Source organism: Crinia signifera, chromosome 2, assembly GCF_055691185.1.
Source record: "Crinia signifera chromosome 2, ASM5569118v1, whole genome shotgun sequence".
Lineage (NCBI taxonomy): Eukaryota > Metazoa > Chordata > Amphibia > Anura > Myobatrachidae > Crinia > Crinia signifera.
In genome coordinates, this window is record NC_139218.1 from 395,175,989 (window position 1) to 395,193,220 (window position 17,232).

The window sequence follows — 17,232 nt, forward strand, 5'->3', positions numbered from 1 at the left end:
CCTCCTCCACACACTCCAAAACATTGGCCTCTCTGGCACAGTCTTCAACTGCTTTTCCTCTTCAACCGTTCCTTCTCAGTCTCTGCCTCTGGCTCCACCTCACCACCTTCCATCCTTCCTGTCGGGGTCCCTCAGGGTTCCGTCCTTGGCCCCCTTCTGTTCTCTCTGTACACCTCCTCTCTGGGTGCACTCATTAACTCCTTTGGCTTCCAATATCACCTCTATGCGGATGACACCCAAATCTATCTCTCCTCTCCTGATCTGTCCCCCACTGTTTTCTCTCAAGTTTCCAACTGCCTCTCTGGATGTCTGAGATATTTCTGAAGCTGAATATGGACAAAACCAAACTTATTATCTTTCCCCCACCCAGAGCTATGCCCCCTACTAATATCTCTATCACTGTTAACAACACCATCATCTCCCCCGTTCCCCAACTCCGCTGCCTGGGTGTCACTCTTGACTCCTCCCTCTCCTTTGCACCCCACATCCAAGCCCTGGCCCATTCTTGCCGGTTCCAGTTACGCAACATTGCTTGCATCAGGCCCTTTCTCTCACAGAGTGCAACTAAGCTGATCATCCACTCACTGGTCATCTCACGGCTCGACTACTGCAATGTTCTCCTCACCGGCCTCGCTCAATCCTAACTGGCTCCTCTCCAATCTGTCCTCAATGCTGCAGCCAGGCTTGTCTTCCTCTCCCGCCGCTCTAATTCTGCCACTCCCCTTCAACAGAATCTGCACTGGCTCCCATTCCTCTACAGAATCCTCTTCAAACACCTCACACTCACATACAGGGCCATCTCTAATTCCATTGCTCCATACATCTCCATTCATACACCCTCCCGCCCTTTACTGTCGGCTGACGACTGTCGTCTCTCCTCCACCCTGATCACTGCTTCCCATGCTAGAGTACAGGACTTTGCCCGTGCTGCACCCCTTCAGTGGAACGCACTCCCTCGCTCCATTAGACTCTCCCCGACCTTCCAAAGCTTCAAACGGGCACTGAAAACTCACCTATTCATCAAAGCATACCCTTCCACTGCATAAACCAGCTGGTTCTCCGACCCCTTGCCTTTTTACATCCTGCTATCTAACCACCACCTACTCGCGTGCACCTCTTGTAATCTGTCTGTCTCCCCTTCCTACTAGATTGTAAGCTCCTCCGAGCAGGGCCCTCTTCCCTCCTGTTGTCAGAGCCCTCTTCTCTTCACATGTCACTCACAGCTCTCCTATACTCCAACACTCAGTGACCATCTTCGTCCGCATACTCATCTCCATCATTGGCCTCAAGCCTCTAGTTGTATGTTGATTGAGTCCTCACTACTTATATATAAGCTGTAATGTGTATTGATCTGTGGCGCTCTTTATTTGTACTGTATTTTTGATATTTATTCAATGTTATGCCAAGCTTTGTCTCCCTGTATTGTTCCTTTGTACGGCGCTGCGAAACACTTGTGGTGCCTTATAAATAAAATTATAATAATAATAATAATAATAATAATAATAATAATAATAATAATAGAGCCCTAAACTCTGGCCAAGGGGCCATCTTCCGGCACACTGGATATTTCTGACAATACCGCTTGACTGAGGCATATATGTCGGGCCAAAAGAACTTTAACTGGATCATTGGAGAGTTTACTCCTCCCCCAGATGGCCTCCCCACAAATGTATATGTGCAGCTTCCAATACCAACCACTCAAGCTTTTCGGGGAACTAACAACTGATCTACTCTTCTCTCTTTTATTAACAAGACATAGCAAATCATTCATTAGTACAAAATAGTCACACCCTCTGATGGTAAAGCAGCAATCACCCTACCATTAACCACTTTTACAGTCTCAAAGGTGTTTACCAGATTGCCGTCATCGTGTTGGTCTCGCCCAAAGTCCTGTAATGAAATCTTCTCACCAGCAGGGTTCCATTGGGCCTCACACTCAGTTTCCTGGGGTTGTTCAGCAGCTGCAGTAGCTCTCCCAGCTGCCAAGCTTTGGTAGTCTCTGGTCTCTGGCCCCTGAGTTGCCTCAGCCGCTGACTGTCTGTCAGAGTAATGCCATGTAACTAGCTCCTACAGCAATGGGAAGTCACGGCCCAGGATTAATGGATGAGGTAGTCTGGAGGTCACCACAGCTACCACTTTTAATGGTCGGCCCTGTATGGTCAGGGGAAAGTACTGCCATGGACACTTCTCAACATCGCCATGGAGACACAATACCCTGACAGGAGGAAGGACATTGTCAGCTCCTGGAGGAACCACATAGGCAGCAACAATGGAGAGCTCACTACCGGCAGCCACCAGTGCCCAGATCTCCTGGCCTTCCAACTGCACCAGCACCCGCTATAGGGTGGATTCCACATGGGATACCCCACAGCAGCAATGCTGACAATCGGCTGAGCTGCTTTGCCCGCAGCGCAATCCATCCACACTACCTGTTCCTGCCAGTTCTGCGCACGTGACTAGGCTTGCTGCATTTGAAGCATACCATGGGAGACGGAGCCTTTGGCTTAACCACTGGGACCTGATTTCTGGGCTTTGGTAGTGGCACGTATCCTGACCTGGCTTTATTCAGATTTCTCAGAGTCTGGTGCCATTCAATCACCACTGCCAGCTCCTAAAATGTCTGGGGGTCAGCCTGAAGGGCCCACTGCTGCTACTTTCTCTACAATTTCCACTGCAGAAGTTTTATCCAGCTGCAACAGGGCCCTTGCCAGCCTGGATAGTTTGGGCAGCTGAATCCTGGGAGGTTCAGAGCCTTCCAGTCGACAGTCAGGAATTTATTGGGCTTTGCTGGGGCCAATCACTCCAATCTTATTACAGCAAGTAGAGCCTTCTAAAGGCTAGGATAGGAAACATAGAAACATAGAATTTGACGGCAGATAAGAACCACTTGGCCCATCTAGTCTGCCCCTTTTTTTAAACATGTTACCTCAAACCATATTTGATCCTTATTTTTTTGTAAGGATATCAATAAGCCTATCCCAAGCATGTATACATTGTACTACTGTATTGCATCTGCCACCTCTGATGGGAGGCTATTCCACTTATCTACTACTCTTTCTGTGAAGTAATTCTTCCTCACATTTCCCCTGAATCTTCCTCCCCCTAGTGTCAGTGCATGTCCTCGTGTTCTGCTGCTCCTCTTCCTGTGAAGAATGTCTCCCACCTCTACCTTGTTAAAACCCTTGATATATTTGAAAGTTTCTATCATGTCCCCCCTTTCCCTTCTCTGCTCTAAAGTATACATATTAAGATCTTTTAGCCTTTCCTGGTAAGTTTTGTGATGTAGGCCATGCACCATTTTAGTTGCCCTTCTTTGTACAGTCTCTTATGTATTTATATCCTTCTGGAGATATGGCCTCCAGAACTGAACACAATACTCTAGGTGAGGTCGTACCAATGACCTATACAGTGGCATTATTACTTCTTTCTTTCTACTGCTGATATCTCTCCCTATGTAACCAAGCATCTGACTTGCCTAGGAGAGTGCCTCACTCACAGTCATATCTACATACAGATGGAGCCAGCCTGGTCTTTGCAGGGGATGGCGGCAGAATCGCCAGCCGCCATACCCTGCCAGCCGCAATCTGATCTGCGAAAGGGGATGCATGCGCACGAGATGCGCACGCGTCCCCTTCCGACGGCGCTTCCCCCGGGTCCCCACCGCCTCCCCGCTCCCCCCCACCGCCTCCCGTAACCCTGTCCATCTCCCTGAAGTGGAGACGGACAGGGTTCCCGTCGCCCCGCCGCCCGGAAACTGAGACGCGCGTGCGTGTGAGATGCACGCGCGTCTCAGTCAGATGGAGCGCCTCGCCGCTGGTGGATCGCCTGGCTCCATCTGTACGCTCGCTTTGCCTCCCCTGTTAAACAGGGAGTTAGACTGTCAGACCATTCCTCCGCAGGCCATCCCAAATGCATGGCCATGTGCTCAAACGTGCAAAGGAACGCCTCTATATCATCAGCTGGGGAGAGCTTCGGTAGCCTGTATTTTTTCTCATTGCCTTTAGCTCTTTATGTAACATTTGAATCTGGGCTTGTTGTTTAGCAGCCATATCTTTTTGCCCTGCATGTATAACCTGGACCTGAGCCTGCTGGCCCTGTATCTGGGTTTGTGCATATTCTGCTGCCATGATGCCAGTTCATCAAACTTTTCAGTAATTCCTCCATATTACCCTGTGTTTCTCCTTTAAGGGCAAACTTAGGAGGCATAATATACTGTGGCAGACTTATAAAACAGAACAAGCTGACACTCGCCTGCTTTACTGGCTACTCAACACAACACAGCAAACACATTTTAAAATGGTATCATGGCCCTTTAAGACTGGCTGATATTAACTCCAAGTTGCCCTGTTCATCTACTACAGGCACAAATTAAGAAGGCTAACCAGTACTCGAGACACACTCTAATTAAACCTTCTTGGCTCCTAGGCCAACTGCCCAGTGTGTAACCAAGGAAAACTTGCCAGTTTTATACACAGGTACAGTAGCTGTTCTTACCAGTTGTTTGTTCACGGTATTGTAAATTCGAGCTGTGTGTCCCTGTTTCGTTGCCAAATGTGATGAACGGAGCACATACACTGGGTCAGATAAAGTCTTGGCCTTTATTTTCATAGCAGGTAAACAGCGTACCACTTAATCAGAACAGCAATGACAGTTACAGCATACAGGTCACAGCATAGTACAAGCAGTTCCTGAAGCTCCAGTGATCCGTCCCATATCCCACACCCTGGCCTATCACTTGGGCAGCGAATCCACCATCAAGAGCATTTACTCCATGCCCTGAAAACCCTTATACAGTATCAGGAAAGCTGCTAATTACACAAGCTCCAAAACCTGGTCTGAATCCTCCACATTACTCTCATGTGGAGAGATGCTGTCTCTGCCACTATATATACAGTATATTTATATATATGTGTGTATTATAATTCAATAACATGTCTCATGAAGTATGTTCTTCATCATTTTACAGATGCAGACCTATATGATAAACACGCATTTCTGATATATTTACCAAGGACCTCGTCCCTAATTCCATAAATCAATGGACTTATAAATCTGGGAATACACATAAGCAGGAAGAAGTTGATCAATGGCATATAGTAAATATATGGTGTCAAATATTTGTCAGTAATTGTAGAAGTTAAAGACAACATGCACAACATGAGCTGAAACGCGTGGAGCAGGACGGTTTTTCCAGCCTTAGAAGCAGATTTCCTGGCAGCAATCCTCTGAGCAACGATCATGACTTTGATGTACGTGTAGGCGATTATCAGTCCAACCACGATAAAGCTAATTACTATGGTTACTGTTCTTAGGACGACCTGCACCTCATTCACTATTAATCGTGACCAGTTGCAGATGATACTGAATGAAAAGACGCGTTTCTCCACTGAAAAACTAAATGCAATAAAATCGGCGAGTTGTGGAATGAGCCCCACCGTCCACATGAGGGCGATAGCGGAACTGGATCTCTGCGGGGTGCACAACTCCGTATGTCTTAACGGATGGCAAATGGCTGCGTAGCGTTCCAAAGACATGATCGCCAAATTGTACGGGGCAATCCTAAATGCACATGTGGCATACGTGACAATTGTGTAGCAAATCGGAAAAGGCATGTATACAAAGTTTGTAACACACAGAAACATAAGAAAAGAAACTGCTAGATACGCCACATCATTGACAAGCATGTGAATAAATAGCATATAGCGGGGGTTCTCTCGGACCCGAGGAACCGTAAAAAAGGCATTCAGTATAACGCTTGTGAAGTAAATGAAGATACAAAACAAGGAGATCATCACGAAAAAGAAACCTATGTGTATACGATTTGTCGACTTATTGAAGTATACAGTAATGTTGCTGTTGGACTGGGTGGAGTTAGCCATTTGTCGAAGTCCAAATCTCCAATTGTTCTCTGTTGAAAGAAGAAACTTAAATATGTTATTCCTTCTGGTGGGCAAACCATCATAAAATACATTTATATTAATCTGCCTGCTTGTGGCTCAAGGGAAGTTATGTGAAAATCTATGTACTGACCCACTGAAATTAATGTTTATGGTTAGGACATTTCTGTGGATGTGATGAAAAGTTTTCATGTTAATTTACATATACCAGGGTGTGAGAGTGGCCAATGGTGTACAAATACTGTATAGCTACTAGCGTCAATATGGATAGACTCCTCTTCATAAACCTTTAACCCTTTGAGTGCTAACATTTCTGTGAGATGCGTAAAATTTCTGCTAGAAATGTACATTTGTATAAATTAAAATAAAATATGTTGTGTAAAAAAGATTATATTTCCTATATAAGGTAACATTACTGGTCATTATGATGAATAAAAATGTTTGCTTGGTAATTTTCACACCAATTTTGAAAAATTCCATTGGCACTTAAAGGGTTATAGAAACAGTTGGGGGTGTGTTGGGGACAGGGGGTGGTGAACTGACACAGCAGCACCCCCCCCCCCCCACACACACACACACACACACACCCTCCACAATCTGCACAAACATAGACATCTGTCCCCCATTCTAACACAGACAAAGGGAGGAGGAGTGGAACCTTTTAAGTGGTGCAACAGATTGACCCTACCGCAGAAACAGTGAGGATGAGGGTTGGTCAACTACATCAGAGTGGAGTCTTTCAGCTAGAGAAACAGACAAACATTTCCTTAAATCTCTGAGTGGATTGGCCGTCAACTTTATCTTGGAACTGCGCCAGGGAAGGAATATGTTAAAGTTTAAAATAATTTCTACAGGGTGATAGATGCCACAGATTTACAAAAGTAGGGATTACTAAGAGACAGCAGGTAGTGGCCAAAGCTGTTAGACAAGGGTCTCCTTCCATAAAATTGCACCATAGAGTAGAGACCATTAGGGTGGCTACCGAGAGGTATTGTGGGTACTAGTATGGTGTAATGATTCTGGAAAATGTTCTGGTGTTCGGGCGTGAACCCGCAGTCAGGACCGCTGTTTAGAACAGCCATGGCAAGCCCTACGCTACCTCTGTTGACTCCCTCTGGCAGATGATTGAAACCTGCAATAGCTAAGACTTCACCTCTAATTGCCACGTTTGAAGGGGCGAATTAGGTCCGCCCCAACTTCGGTGCAACCAGGTATTATGAGAAGACAAGGAATCAGCAATCTTCAGAGGTAACTGGTCAAAAGGAAAAACAGAGCAAACCAAAATAAACACAGCAAACCATGAACAGCACGGCAAACAACAAAAAAGAAGGATTACCTGTGTACTCACAATAGCATCCAGAAAGAGAAACAAATAAGCCTCTGAGTACCTTGGCCCGAAACATCCCCTGGGAGCATTCTGGAGTGGAAGTCCCAGAATGGGCCAGGAAAAGTATTCCCAATAAACCAGAAGAAATACAGATGATAATGTGAACACGAAAAATAAGATAAAGACGAATTTAGAGCACTTACGCGACCAGGCACCAGAAATAATACAGGAGCTGCAGCGAAGACAGAAACTGTCTGGAAAGACAGGAGCCGGCTGGAGGGCAAGTGAAGACAAAAGCATTGCAATATCCCCGGCGGGGCTGTGCATGGCCGCTTCCCTTAAAAGGGATGAGATGACCAATCAGTTGTCACAATGTGCGCCAGCCCCCCTGCTCTGATTGCAGCAGGTGGTGAAGGGTGCACTGTCCGGCATCCCCAACAACTGCCGGGTGGGTTGCTGGCATTGGAGAGAATGCCGCAGGGCGGAAGTGATGCCGCCAGGCTGGCGGAAGTGATGGGACCTGTCCGGATATTGCCAGGGGGAACTGTGCTGCCGCCGGACCGGGTGGAATGAACACTGTAAGGCCAGGCGCCACCAGGCGGAAGTACCCTGTCCCCCATGGCAGCCAGGGAACCAGCACCCAGATGCAGTGGCATGCCTATCAGTGCCGTGATTGTACGGCGACTGCTGGTCTAAATATAGGAACAGTAGAGTCTAGTTCCAAAGAGGTTGTCTCAGAAACAGCAGGTTATCAAATGTACTCCCATTCTGAGATGGTTCATGATAAAGAGGGAACCTCCAGCCAGAGGCGTAACTCTGGGAGGCAATGGAGTCTTCTGCCACCAGGCTCCTGCTCCCAAGAGGGCAACTCTCCTCCCCTGCAAATTTAAATCAGTTCATTGAAAGCCTTTAATATGGCTTCTGTGGCTGACTTCACCTCCTAGTAAGAACATAGACATCAGACTCTCTTTATTTTAAACATAACATACATACCATACATACATACTTACACACATGCATACATATATTTATATAAGTTGCTGTGTGTGTATGGAGGGGTTCCAATATTTATCTTGCCTCCGGGCAACTGGGGCAAACTTACACCCCTGACTCCATCTACACCTTGGGCAGCAGTGAGGGATCTTTACAAGCTCCTTGGCGCTTCTGAATAAGGAACTGAATGAAATGCTAGACAACAAAGGCCCTATTTGTGACTCAGACAATATTCTGACCACAGAATGGAATATAAGAAGGAGAATGTTCTCCACACAAAACACATTTTTTGACCAACAGGTGTGCAAGGGGAAATAAACCTACAGATGGGGCAGGACTCATCCTTGCAGGGGATGGCGATGGCGATGCCAGCCGTCATCCCCCGCCAGCCGCCATCTGTACAGCGAGAAGGAAACGTGCGCGCACGAGATGCGCGCGTGTCCCCTTCCGATCGATTCACCCGGGTCACCGCCGGCTTGTCGGCGGTCACCCGGGGTCCCCGCCGCCTCCCCGCACCCCCCCTAACCCTGTCAATCTCCCTGAAGCGGAGACGGACAGGGTTCCCGTCTCCCCCCCTCGACAGAAACTGAGACGCGTGTGCATGTGAGACGCACGCTCGTCTCAGTCAGATGGTGAGCCGGGCTGCTGGCGGATCGCAAGCGGTGACGTTCTAGCGATTCACCAGCAAAGAAGAGCCCAGTCCCATCTGTAGGCACAAATTACACAGATCCATGTAGAAAGAACCATAGAAACATAGAATGTGACGGCAGATAAGAACCACTTGGCCCATCTAGTCTGCCCCTTTTTTAAACATGTTACCTCAAACCATATTTGATCCTTATTTCTTTGTAAGGATATCAATATGCCTATCCCAAGCATGTATACATTGCTCTACTGTATTTGCCTCTACCACCTGTGATGGGAGGCTATTGCACTTATCTACTACTCTTTATGTGAAGTAATTCTTCCTCAGATTTCCCTTGAGTCTACCTCCCTCTAGTTTCAGTGCATGTCCTCGTGTTCTGCTGCTCCTCTTCCTGTGAAGAATGTCTCCCACCTGTACCTCCCTCCCCCTAGTTTCAGTGCATGTCCTCGTGTTCTGTTGCTCCTCTTCCTGTGAAGAATGTCTCCCACCTGTACCTTTTTAAAACCCTTGATATATTTGAAAGTTTCCATCATGTCCCCCCTTTCCCTTCTCTGCTCTAAAGTATACATATTAAGATATTTATATTCCTGGTATGTTTTGTGATGTAGGCCATGCACCATTTTAGTTGCCCTTCTTTGTACAGTCTCTAATGTATTTATATCCTTCTGGAGATATGGCCTCCAGAACTGAACACAGTACTCTAGGTGAGGTCGTACCAATGACCTATACAGTGGCATTATTACTTCTTGCTTTCTACTGCTGATACCTCTCCCTATGCAACCAAGCATCTGACTTGCCTTCTTCATTGCTTTGTTACAGTACATTGCCTACCTGCCTTTAACTCCCCTGAAATAGTGACACCTAGATCCCTCTCTTCCTCAGTAGTTTCCATTATAGTGCCATTTATACTGTCCTATATTTAGTCTTTGGATTTCTGAGACCCAAGTGCATGATTTTGCATTTTTTGGCATTAAACTGTAGTTGCCATGCTCTTGACCATTCCTCTATTCTACCTAGATCATCAATCATTTGAATTACCCCTCCTGGTGTGTCTACCCTGTTGCATACCTTTGTGTCATCTGCAAAAAGGCAAATTTTACCCTCATTCCATTTGCAATATCACCAATAAAGATATTAAAAAGCACCGGTCCAAGTACAGATCCCTGTAACCTTTACCTCCTGTGACTGTACTCCATTTACTACAACTCTCTGTTTTCTGTCCTGCAACCACGCTCTTATCCATTCAACTATCTTAGAATCCAATCCCAAGCTTTCAAGTTTATTTAACAGTCTGCGATGTGGGACAGTGTCAAAAGCCTTACTAAAGTCTAGATTAGCTACATCTACAGCCCCACCTTGATCTATTACTTTAGTCACCCAGTCAAAAGTCAATAAGATTTGTTTGACATGATCTTCCCCCAGTAAACCCATGCTGTTTCGGATCCTGTAAATTGCTGGTTTTGAGATATTCTACAACTCTTTTTTTTAAGAGTGTTTCCATCAATGTCCCTACTACTGATGTAGACTGATGTACAGCTTGCTGTATAGGGTCTCTCGGGATAACCTATTGGAGTCATGCCGGTCGGGTTTCCGATCTCAGACTAATGACCATCGGAATTCTACCTCTCAGCAGCTCATACCACACCCCAATTTAACACTTTAGCAATGTCTGATCTATCCTGGCAGATAGACAGTACATACCTACAGATAGACAGTACGTACCTACAGTACCTACAGATAGACAGTACATACCTACAGTACCTATGGTACCTACAGATAGACAGTATGTACCTACAGATAGACAGTACATACCTACAGTACCTACAGATAGACAGTACATACTACAGATAGACAGTGCATACCTACAGTACCTACTACAGATAGACAGTACATACTTACAGATAGACAGTACATACCTACACATAGACAGTACGTACCTACAGTACCTACAGATAGACAGTACATACCTACATTACCTACAGATAGACAGTGCATACCTACAGTACCTACAGGTAGACAGTACATACCTACAGTACCAACATATAGACAGTACATACCTACGGATAGACAGTACATAAATACAGATAGACAGTACATACCTACAGTACCTACAGATAGACAGTACATACCTACAGATAGGCAGTACATACCTACAGTACCTACAGATAGACAGTACATACCTACAGATAGACAGTACATACCTACAGTACCTACATATAGACAGTACATACCTACAGATAGACAGTACATACCTACAGTACCTACATATAGACAGTACATACCTACAGATAGACAGTACATACCTACAGTACCTACAGATAGACAGTACATGCCTACAGATAGACAGTACATACCTACAGATAGACAGTACATACCTACAGTACCTACAGATAGACAGTACATACCTACAGTACCTACTACAGATAGACAGTACATATCTACAGATACAGTACATACTTACAGATAGACAGTACATACCTACAGTACCTACAGTACCTACAGATAGACAGTACATACTACAGATAGACGGTACATACCTATAGTACCTACTACAGGTAGACAGTACATACTTACAGATAGACAGTACATACCTACACATAGACAGTACATACCTACAGTACCTACACATAGACAGTACAATCCTACAGTACCTACAGATAGACAGTACATACCTACAGTACCTACAGATAGGCAGTACATACTACAGATAGACAGTACATACCTATAGTACCTACTACAGGTAGACAGTACATACTTACAGATAGACAGTAAATACCTACACATAGACAGTACATACCTACAGTACCTACACATAGACAGTATGTGGTAACCGCACGGTTGGGGGGGTTTCTCATCCAGGGGATTAGACAGCAATAGTGGACAAAGAGTCGAGGGAGCAAATGCAATAAAATGGGATACATTTTATTACTCGCCACTCAACACAGGCAAACATCACGACTACAGCTTCCCCACGGACAGCCGTACAAATCGCTGCAGTAAAACAAATAAACAAGGTGATCTTACAACAATAAATGTATCAATCTTGCATACATTGGATACGCTACAAATAATAGCCTATACGGGACTAACCAACATCATCATTTCTGTTAACGTACTAAACGGACCCCTATATTTCAACTTATACTACTAATACATAATGCAAGGTGTACTGTACCTAACCCTACATGGACCAATGGTACCGGTACCCAATGATCGTTACAGAACCGAGGTCTATGACTCGGCCGTTAAACAGGAATGAATGTACACTTTCCCTGTGGAATGTCTCTAATAGACCGCCCGGCCTTCCTACGGATCAGTAGCCGGGATATTACCTTGGGCAGGCCTTCCTACGGATTAGTATCCTGGGTTACCACCAAGTAGGCCTTCCTATGGATCAATAGCCTAGGTAGTATAGTTGCCTGGGGCAATTCTGGGTAGCGTCACTATACCCTAAGTGGCAGTTCAGAGGCACAATTCCCCTGGTAGTCGGGGAGGAGCCTGAGTGGCTGTTTGTCAATGTCATATATATGACGGGGCTCAGTGAGGGCTAAAGAAGTCCTGCCCTGGTGTAGGTAGATGAGGGCAGGTCCTGGTGAGGTCTACTCGGCTGGGGGGGGGGGTGTACAATCAGGGTCCGGGTGCATGTAATTAGAAGGGCCCCACAATGGTTCTCCCCTTAGGAAGATTTTGTATAAGGCCACACTGGCCGACTCACGTGTCTCTGGGCTGCCTGGGATGCTGGCTTGTCAGCTCTCTCCACTCCGGCTGTCACTGCCCTTGAGCTGCTGCTGCTGTGTTCACAGTTGGACGCTGGCCCCCACTGGCTATCCTGTAGGTGACGGAGGCCAGGGTATCTGGTAGCGTGGCACTGCGGGGCGAGGGTCCTATGTGCCGCCGGACGCTGAGACAGGAGCTGTCCATCACCGCTCCGTCTCTGTCGCGTCCCCCTGCCCAGCTTCTGCCGCCGCTGTGCTTCCTCTCCTGCCGACGCTGCTCCCGTCCAGCAGCCTGACTCTCCACCCCCGCTCCCAGACACTGCTCCGGCTGCAGCTCCTCTCTCCCTGTCCTGCCTATTCACGCGCCCGCCGGTGACCTCTGACCCCTCTCCTTTCCGGCTTCTCCGCGCGCTGCCGCTTCCTCCAATCCTGGCCGGGCTCCTTCTTTCATCTGCAGGGTAAGTCCCGCTCCTGGTCTCAGCAGCAGCGGCAGCTGCGGGGAGGGCAGTTAACCCCCGCCACGCTGCAGAGTTAATCCTCCGCGTTTTAATCAGGGGGACTCTCTGCCGGGTACCACAAGTACATACCTACAGTACCTACAGATAGACAGTACATACCTACAGTACCTACAGATAGACAGTACATACCTACAGTACCTACAGATAGACAGTACATACTACAGATAGACAGTACATACCTACAGTACCTACTACAGGTAGACAGTACATACTTACAGATAGACAGTACATACCTACAGTACCTACTACAGATAGACAGTACATACCTACAGATAGACAGTGCATACCTACAGTACCTACAGATAGACAGTACATACTACAGATAGACAGTACATACCTACAGTACCTACTACAGGTAGACAGTACATACCTACAGATAGACAGTACATACCTACAGTACCTACAGATAGACAGTACATACCTACAGTACCTACTACATGTAGACAGTACATACTTACAGATAGACAGTACATACCTACAGTACCTACTACAGGTAGACAGTACATACTTACAGATAGACAGTACATACCTACAGTACCTACTACAGATAGACAGTACATACCTACAGTACCTAAAGATAGACAGTACATACCAACAGTACCTACAGATAGACAGTACATACCTACAGATAGACAGTACATACCTACAGTACCTACACATATACAGTACCTACCTACACCTACAGATAGACAGTACATACCTACACATAGACAGTACATACCTACAGTACCTACACATAGACAGTACATACCTACACATAGACAGTACATACCTACAGTACCTACAGATAGACAGTACATACCTACAGTACCTACACATAGACAGTACATACCTACAGTACCTACAGATAGACAGTACATACCTACACCTACAGATAGACAGTACGTACCTACAGATAGACAGTACATACCTACAGTACCTACAGATAGACAGTACATACTTACAGTACCTACAGATAGACAGTACATACCTACAGTACCTACAGATAGACAGTACATACCTACAGTACCTACAGATAGACAGTACATACCTACAGATAGACAGTACATACCTACAGTACCTACAGATAGACAGTACATACTTACAGTACCTACAGATAGACAGTACATACCTACAGTACCTACAGATGTGGTCTGTGCTGCTCCTGCTTAGTGTTCTAAGTAATCAGCACGGATCTGGTACATTTATATGCTGGTTATCTGTCTATAATATCTCATGTGTTCAACTTTATCTGCCTCATCAGCTCGCTTGGGATCTGTGCTGTTTAGTGAAAAATTGTGTGGCCCTTGGGGCCAAGGAATTCAGCCGTTTACCAATTTCACTTCCATCATTAGCAGCGTTCCCCGCTGGCATGTTTTTACTTCTGTAGAACTTTCATATGAACAACCTGATGGATTATCCCTAATTACGGTGAGATCACTCGTTTCCTCACAAATTACTGATGTCCAGGATAGAACATGGAGCCTGACTCAAGTTGCCATATAATGCCGCAAGCAAGGCGAGGAAATGCTGACCCCCCGCCGACAGGGGGGTCTTGGGGTACTTGAGTCCAGGGCCCTGCCGCTCTGACAGAGGGTAGGGCCCAGGCAGCTCTATCCTCAGCAGCACGGTCACTTACCCACACCCCTTTACTGTCCTTGAGCCCGCCGCCCGGCTCAGAGTTCATTACGGGCCCGGCAGCCGATGCGGCACGCAGTCACATCCTTCAGACAAAAGCCAGCCGCCGGGACTTGGCACAGTAAGCCCCCACTGCGCGGTGTGAAAGAATAACGTCACGCTACGCATGACAAACGAGGAGCAGCGGCAGAACAGTCACAAGCCTTGCTGCATGCTGCTCACATGGGCCCTGCCGCATTCCGCTAGCCAGCCTCCTTGATTTGTCAGCAGTGGACCACGGCTCGTCCGCTGCCTGCCACGCGCCACCTTCCAGCCTCCTGTCATGCACCAGAAAGCAGCCTGCAGAGGAGACACCATCTGGAAGAGCAGGAAACTGCTACACTGGCTACAGGATGACAGGGAGGGAGAGGGAGGGGGGCCTGGGGCCCTGTCTATTTTGACAGGCCCGGGCCCCGCAATTTCTGATGGCAGCCCTGGCTTCCATCGTGCGAACATCCCCACCGCAATGCAAATGAGCATAAACCTCCATTCGCATAGGAGCGTATGGGGCAAATATAATTTGATGGTTGATGACCATTGAATGATTTTTCCCCTGTTGCCCTGCGGCATGCAAATTGCATAGCGCAACTTGCTAAAATTAGCTGAATTGGCGATTAGTTGCCAATCCATTTACAGGCCGCCACCATTGAATGATTTTCCCAGTGTGTGCAGACTGTGCGTACAGTACAGATGGAGCCGGATTTAACTTTGCCTGGTGCCCGCCAGATCCCTTTCACTGGTGAGCGCCGGCGATAGGCAGGGCCGCCGACAAGGGGGTGCTGCGGGTACAGCTGTCCTGGGCCCTGGCCTCTGGAAGGGCCCAGGCAGCTACTTTTACCCACAGCAATCCTCCGCAGTGTGCTGCCTGCGCTACGCTCGGTCTTCAGCAGGTCCCGAAGCACATCCTGGCTTCTTCGATACAGGAAGGCAGCGGCCAATTAAATTGCTGCCTCTGCTTTTGAGCCAATCAGAGCTTGTGTACCATTAGCCAATCAGAGCGGCTGCCAGTACAGGAGCTCTGATTGGCTAACCCGACGGTGCTTCATTTTAATTGGCTGCTGGAGTCCTGTATTAAAGAAGCCATGCTGTTCTTCGGGACGTGCTGAGTCGGGCGGAAATTGAATGATGATGTGGGTCCATGGAGGTACCCATGGGGCCCTGACTGTAAATCAGTCCCGGGCGCCAAAATTCCTTGTGGCAGCCCTGGCGATAGGAACTGGGATGCACATGCATCTCACGCGGTTGCCAGCCGGCCGCTGGCAGGGGGCTGGTGATAGAATTGCCAACCCCCAGAAAGGATGGCCGCGGCTACATCTGTAGCTTAAAATTTACTCGGAGCTGACATCACATGACTTCCCCTAAACTGTCTGGTCATGCCTCTTTTTCACTGAAACCACACCCAAATGCCGGCTTCCTGTCAATCAACTTGCCTACGGCCAGCGATAAAAAAGTAGCAGGAATTTATCAAAGGACGGCTTTGCACATGCATACTAATGGGAGTACACATGTACAGTCTGTTGATAACCCCCCCCCCCCCCTCATAATCACCAATGCTCCATTTGAACCCTTTTCTTGGGACAGTATATTGAGCTGTTTATTCACAATACCGAAAATTTCAGTCTTGCCTGGTGCAAGAGGTCACCAAGTTCATTGACACACTCTTTTTGCATATCTTCTATTATTTTGATGAACTTTTGCAGTATTTACCATGCATGATTGGGAATCGTAAACTCTGGCGAGTGCGGAGCGGGCCACCTTGCCCGAAAGTGGGGTCACATACCCCCCCCCCAAAAAAAACAAAAAACTTATGTTGACCATTTCTGTCAATCATTTGCATGTTGACCTTTAGGGCCTTATTCTGGTTCATTCCATTGGATACGTGTACGCACGTGTCTGACCGATTGAAACGCGCACACACACAGTGAGCGAAGTCCCGCCTACAAGGCCACTGATTCCGTTCGGATGGACCAACACACAAAGGGGAGTGGTGTACTAATGCACGTACGCTCCCGTGCGCGTTCGGCACTTACAATGTCCGCACGGACTTCCAGCGTAACTTCCAGCGTAACTTCCAGCTTGCGGACGGCTGGACAGCCGACCAAACACCCTCTGCTGGTAGAAGGATTCAGTATTGGAATTTGCTCATATTAGCATTTATGTATAGTGGCGCAATTGTGTGTTACAGCAGTGAAATAGGAAGGCGCGCAGAGTAGTGTAAAAGGTTAAACTTGCTAAGTGCGCTTCCCGCGCTGCTGCCATGTAGGCAGATAATTGATAAATGACAGAAGGGGCGTGTATTGCGTGCAGCTGGAAGTTTTTTAGCCGTTGCGCATGTTGATTGCCCGCCCGAATGCCGGTCCGATCATGCGGCTGGTGATCAACTGGTCAATGAAGCTTGAGACTTGCTTATTTCTTAAGAGTGTTTCTCATGTGAGCATCTCTAAGCGCTCGTACGAGGTGTACGCCCAGCACTTGCTGT

The 17,232-nt window shown here is 47.2% G+C and overlaps 1 protein-coding gene across 1 annotated transcript in view; it reads right to left on the bottom strand.

Annotated features, from left to right (window-relative positions):
• Positions 1-4,735: 4,735 nt before the first annotated feature.
• Positions 4,736-17,232, bottom strand: part of LOC146059259 (odorant receptor 131-2-like) — a 17,567-nt gene continuing 5,070 nt past the window's right edge. Inside the window, exon 2 of the mRNA XM_083171362.1 lies at positions 4,736-5,908. Within this exon, the coding sequence (XP_083027488.1) occupies positions 4,956-5,879 (924 nt within the window). The 5' untranslated portion in view covers positions 5,880-5,908 and the 3' untranslated portion in view covers positions 4,736-4,955. The remainder of the gene's footprint in view (positions 5,909-17,232) is intronic.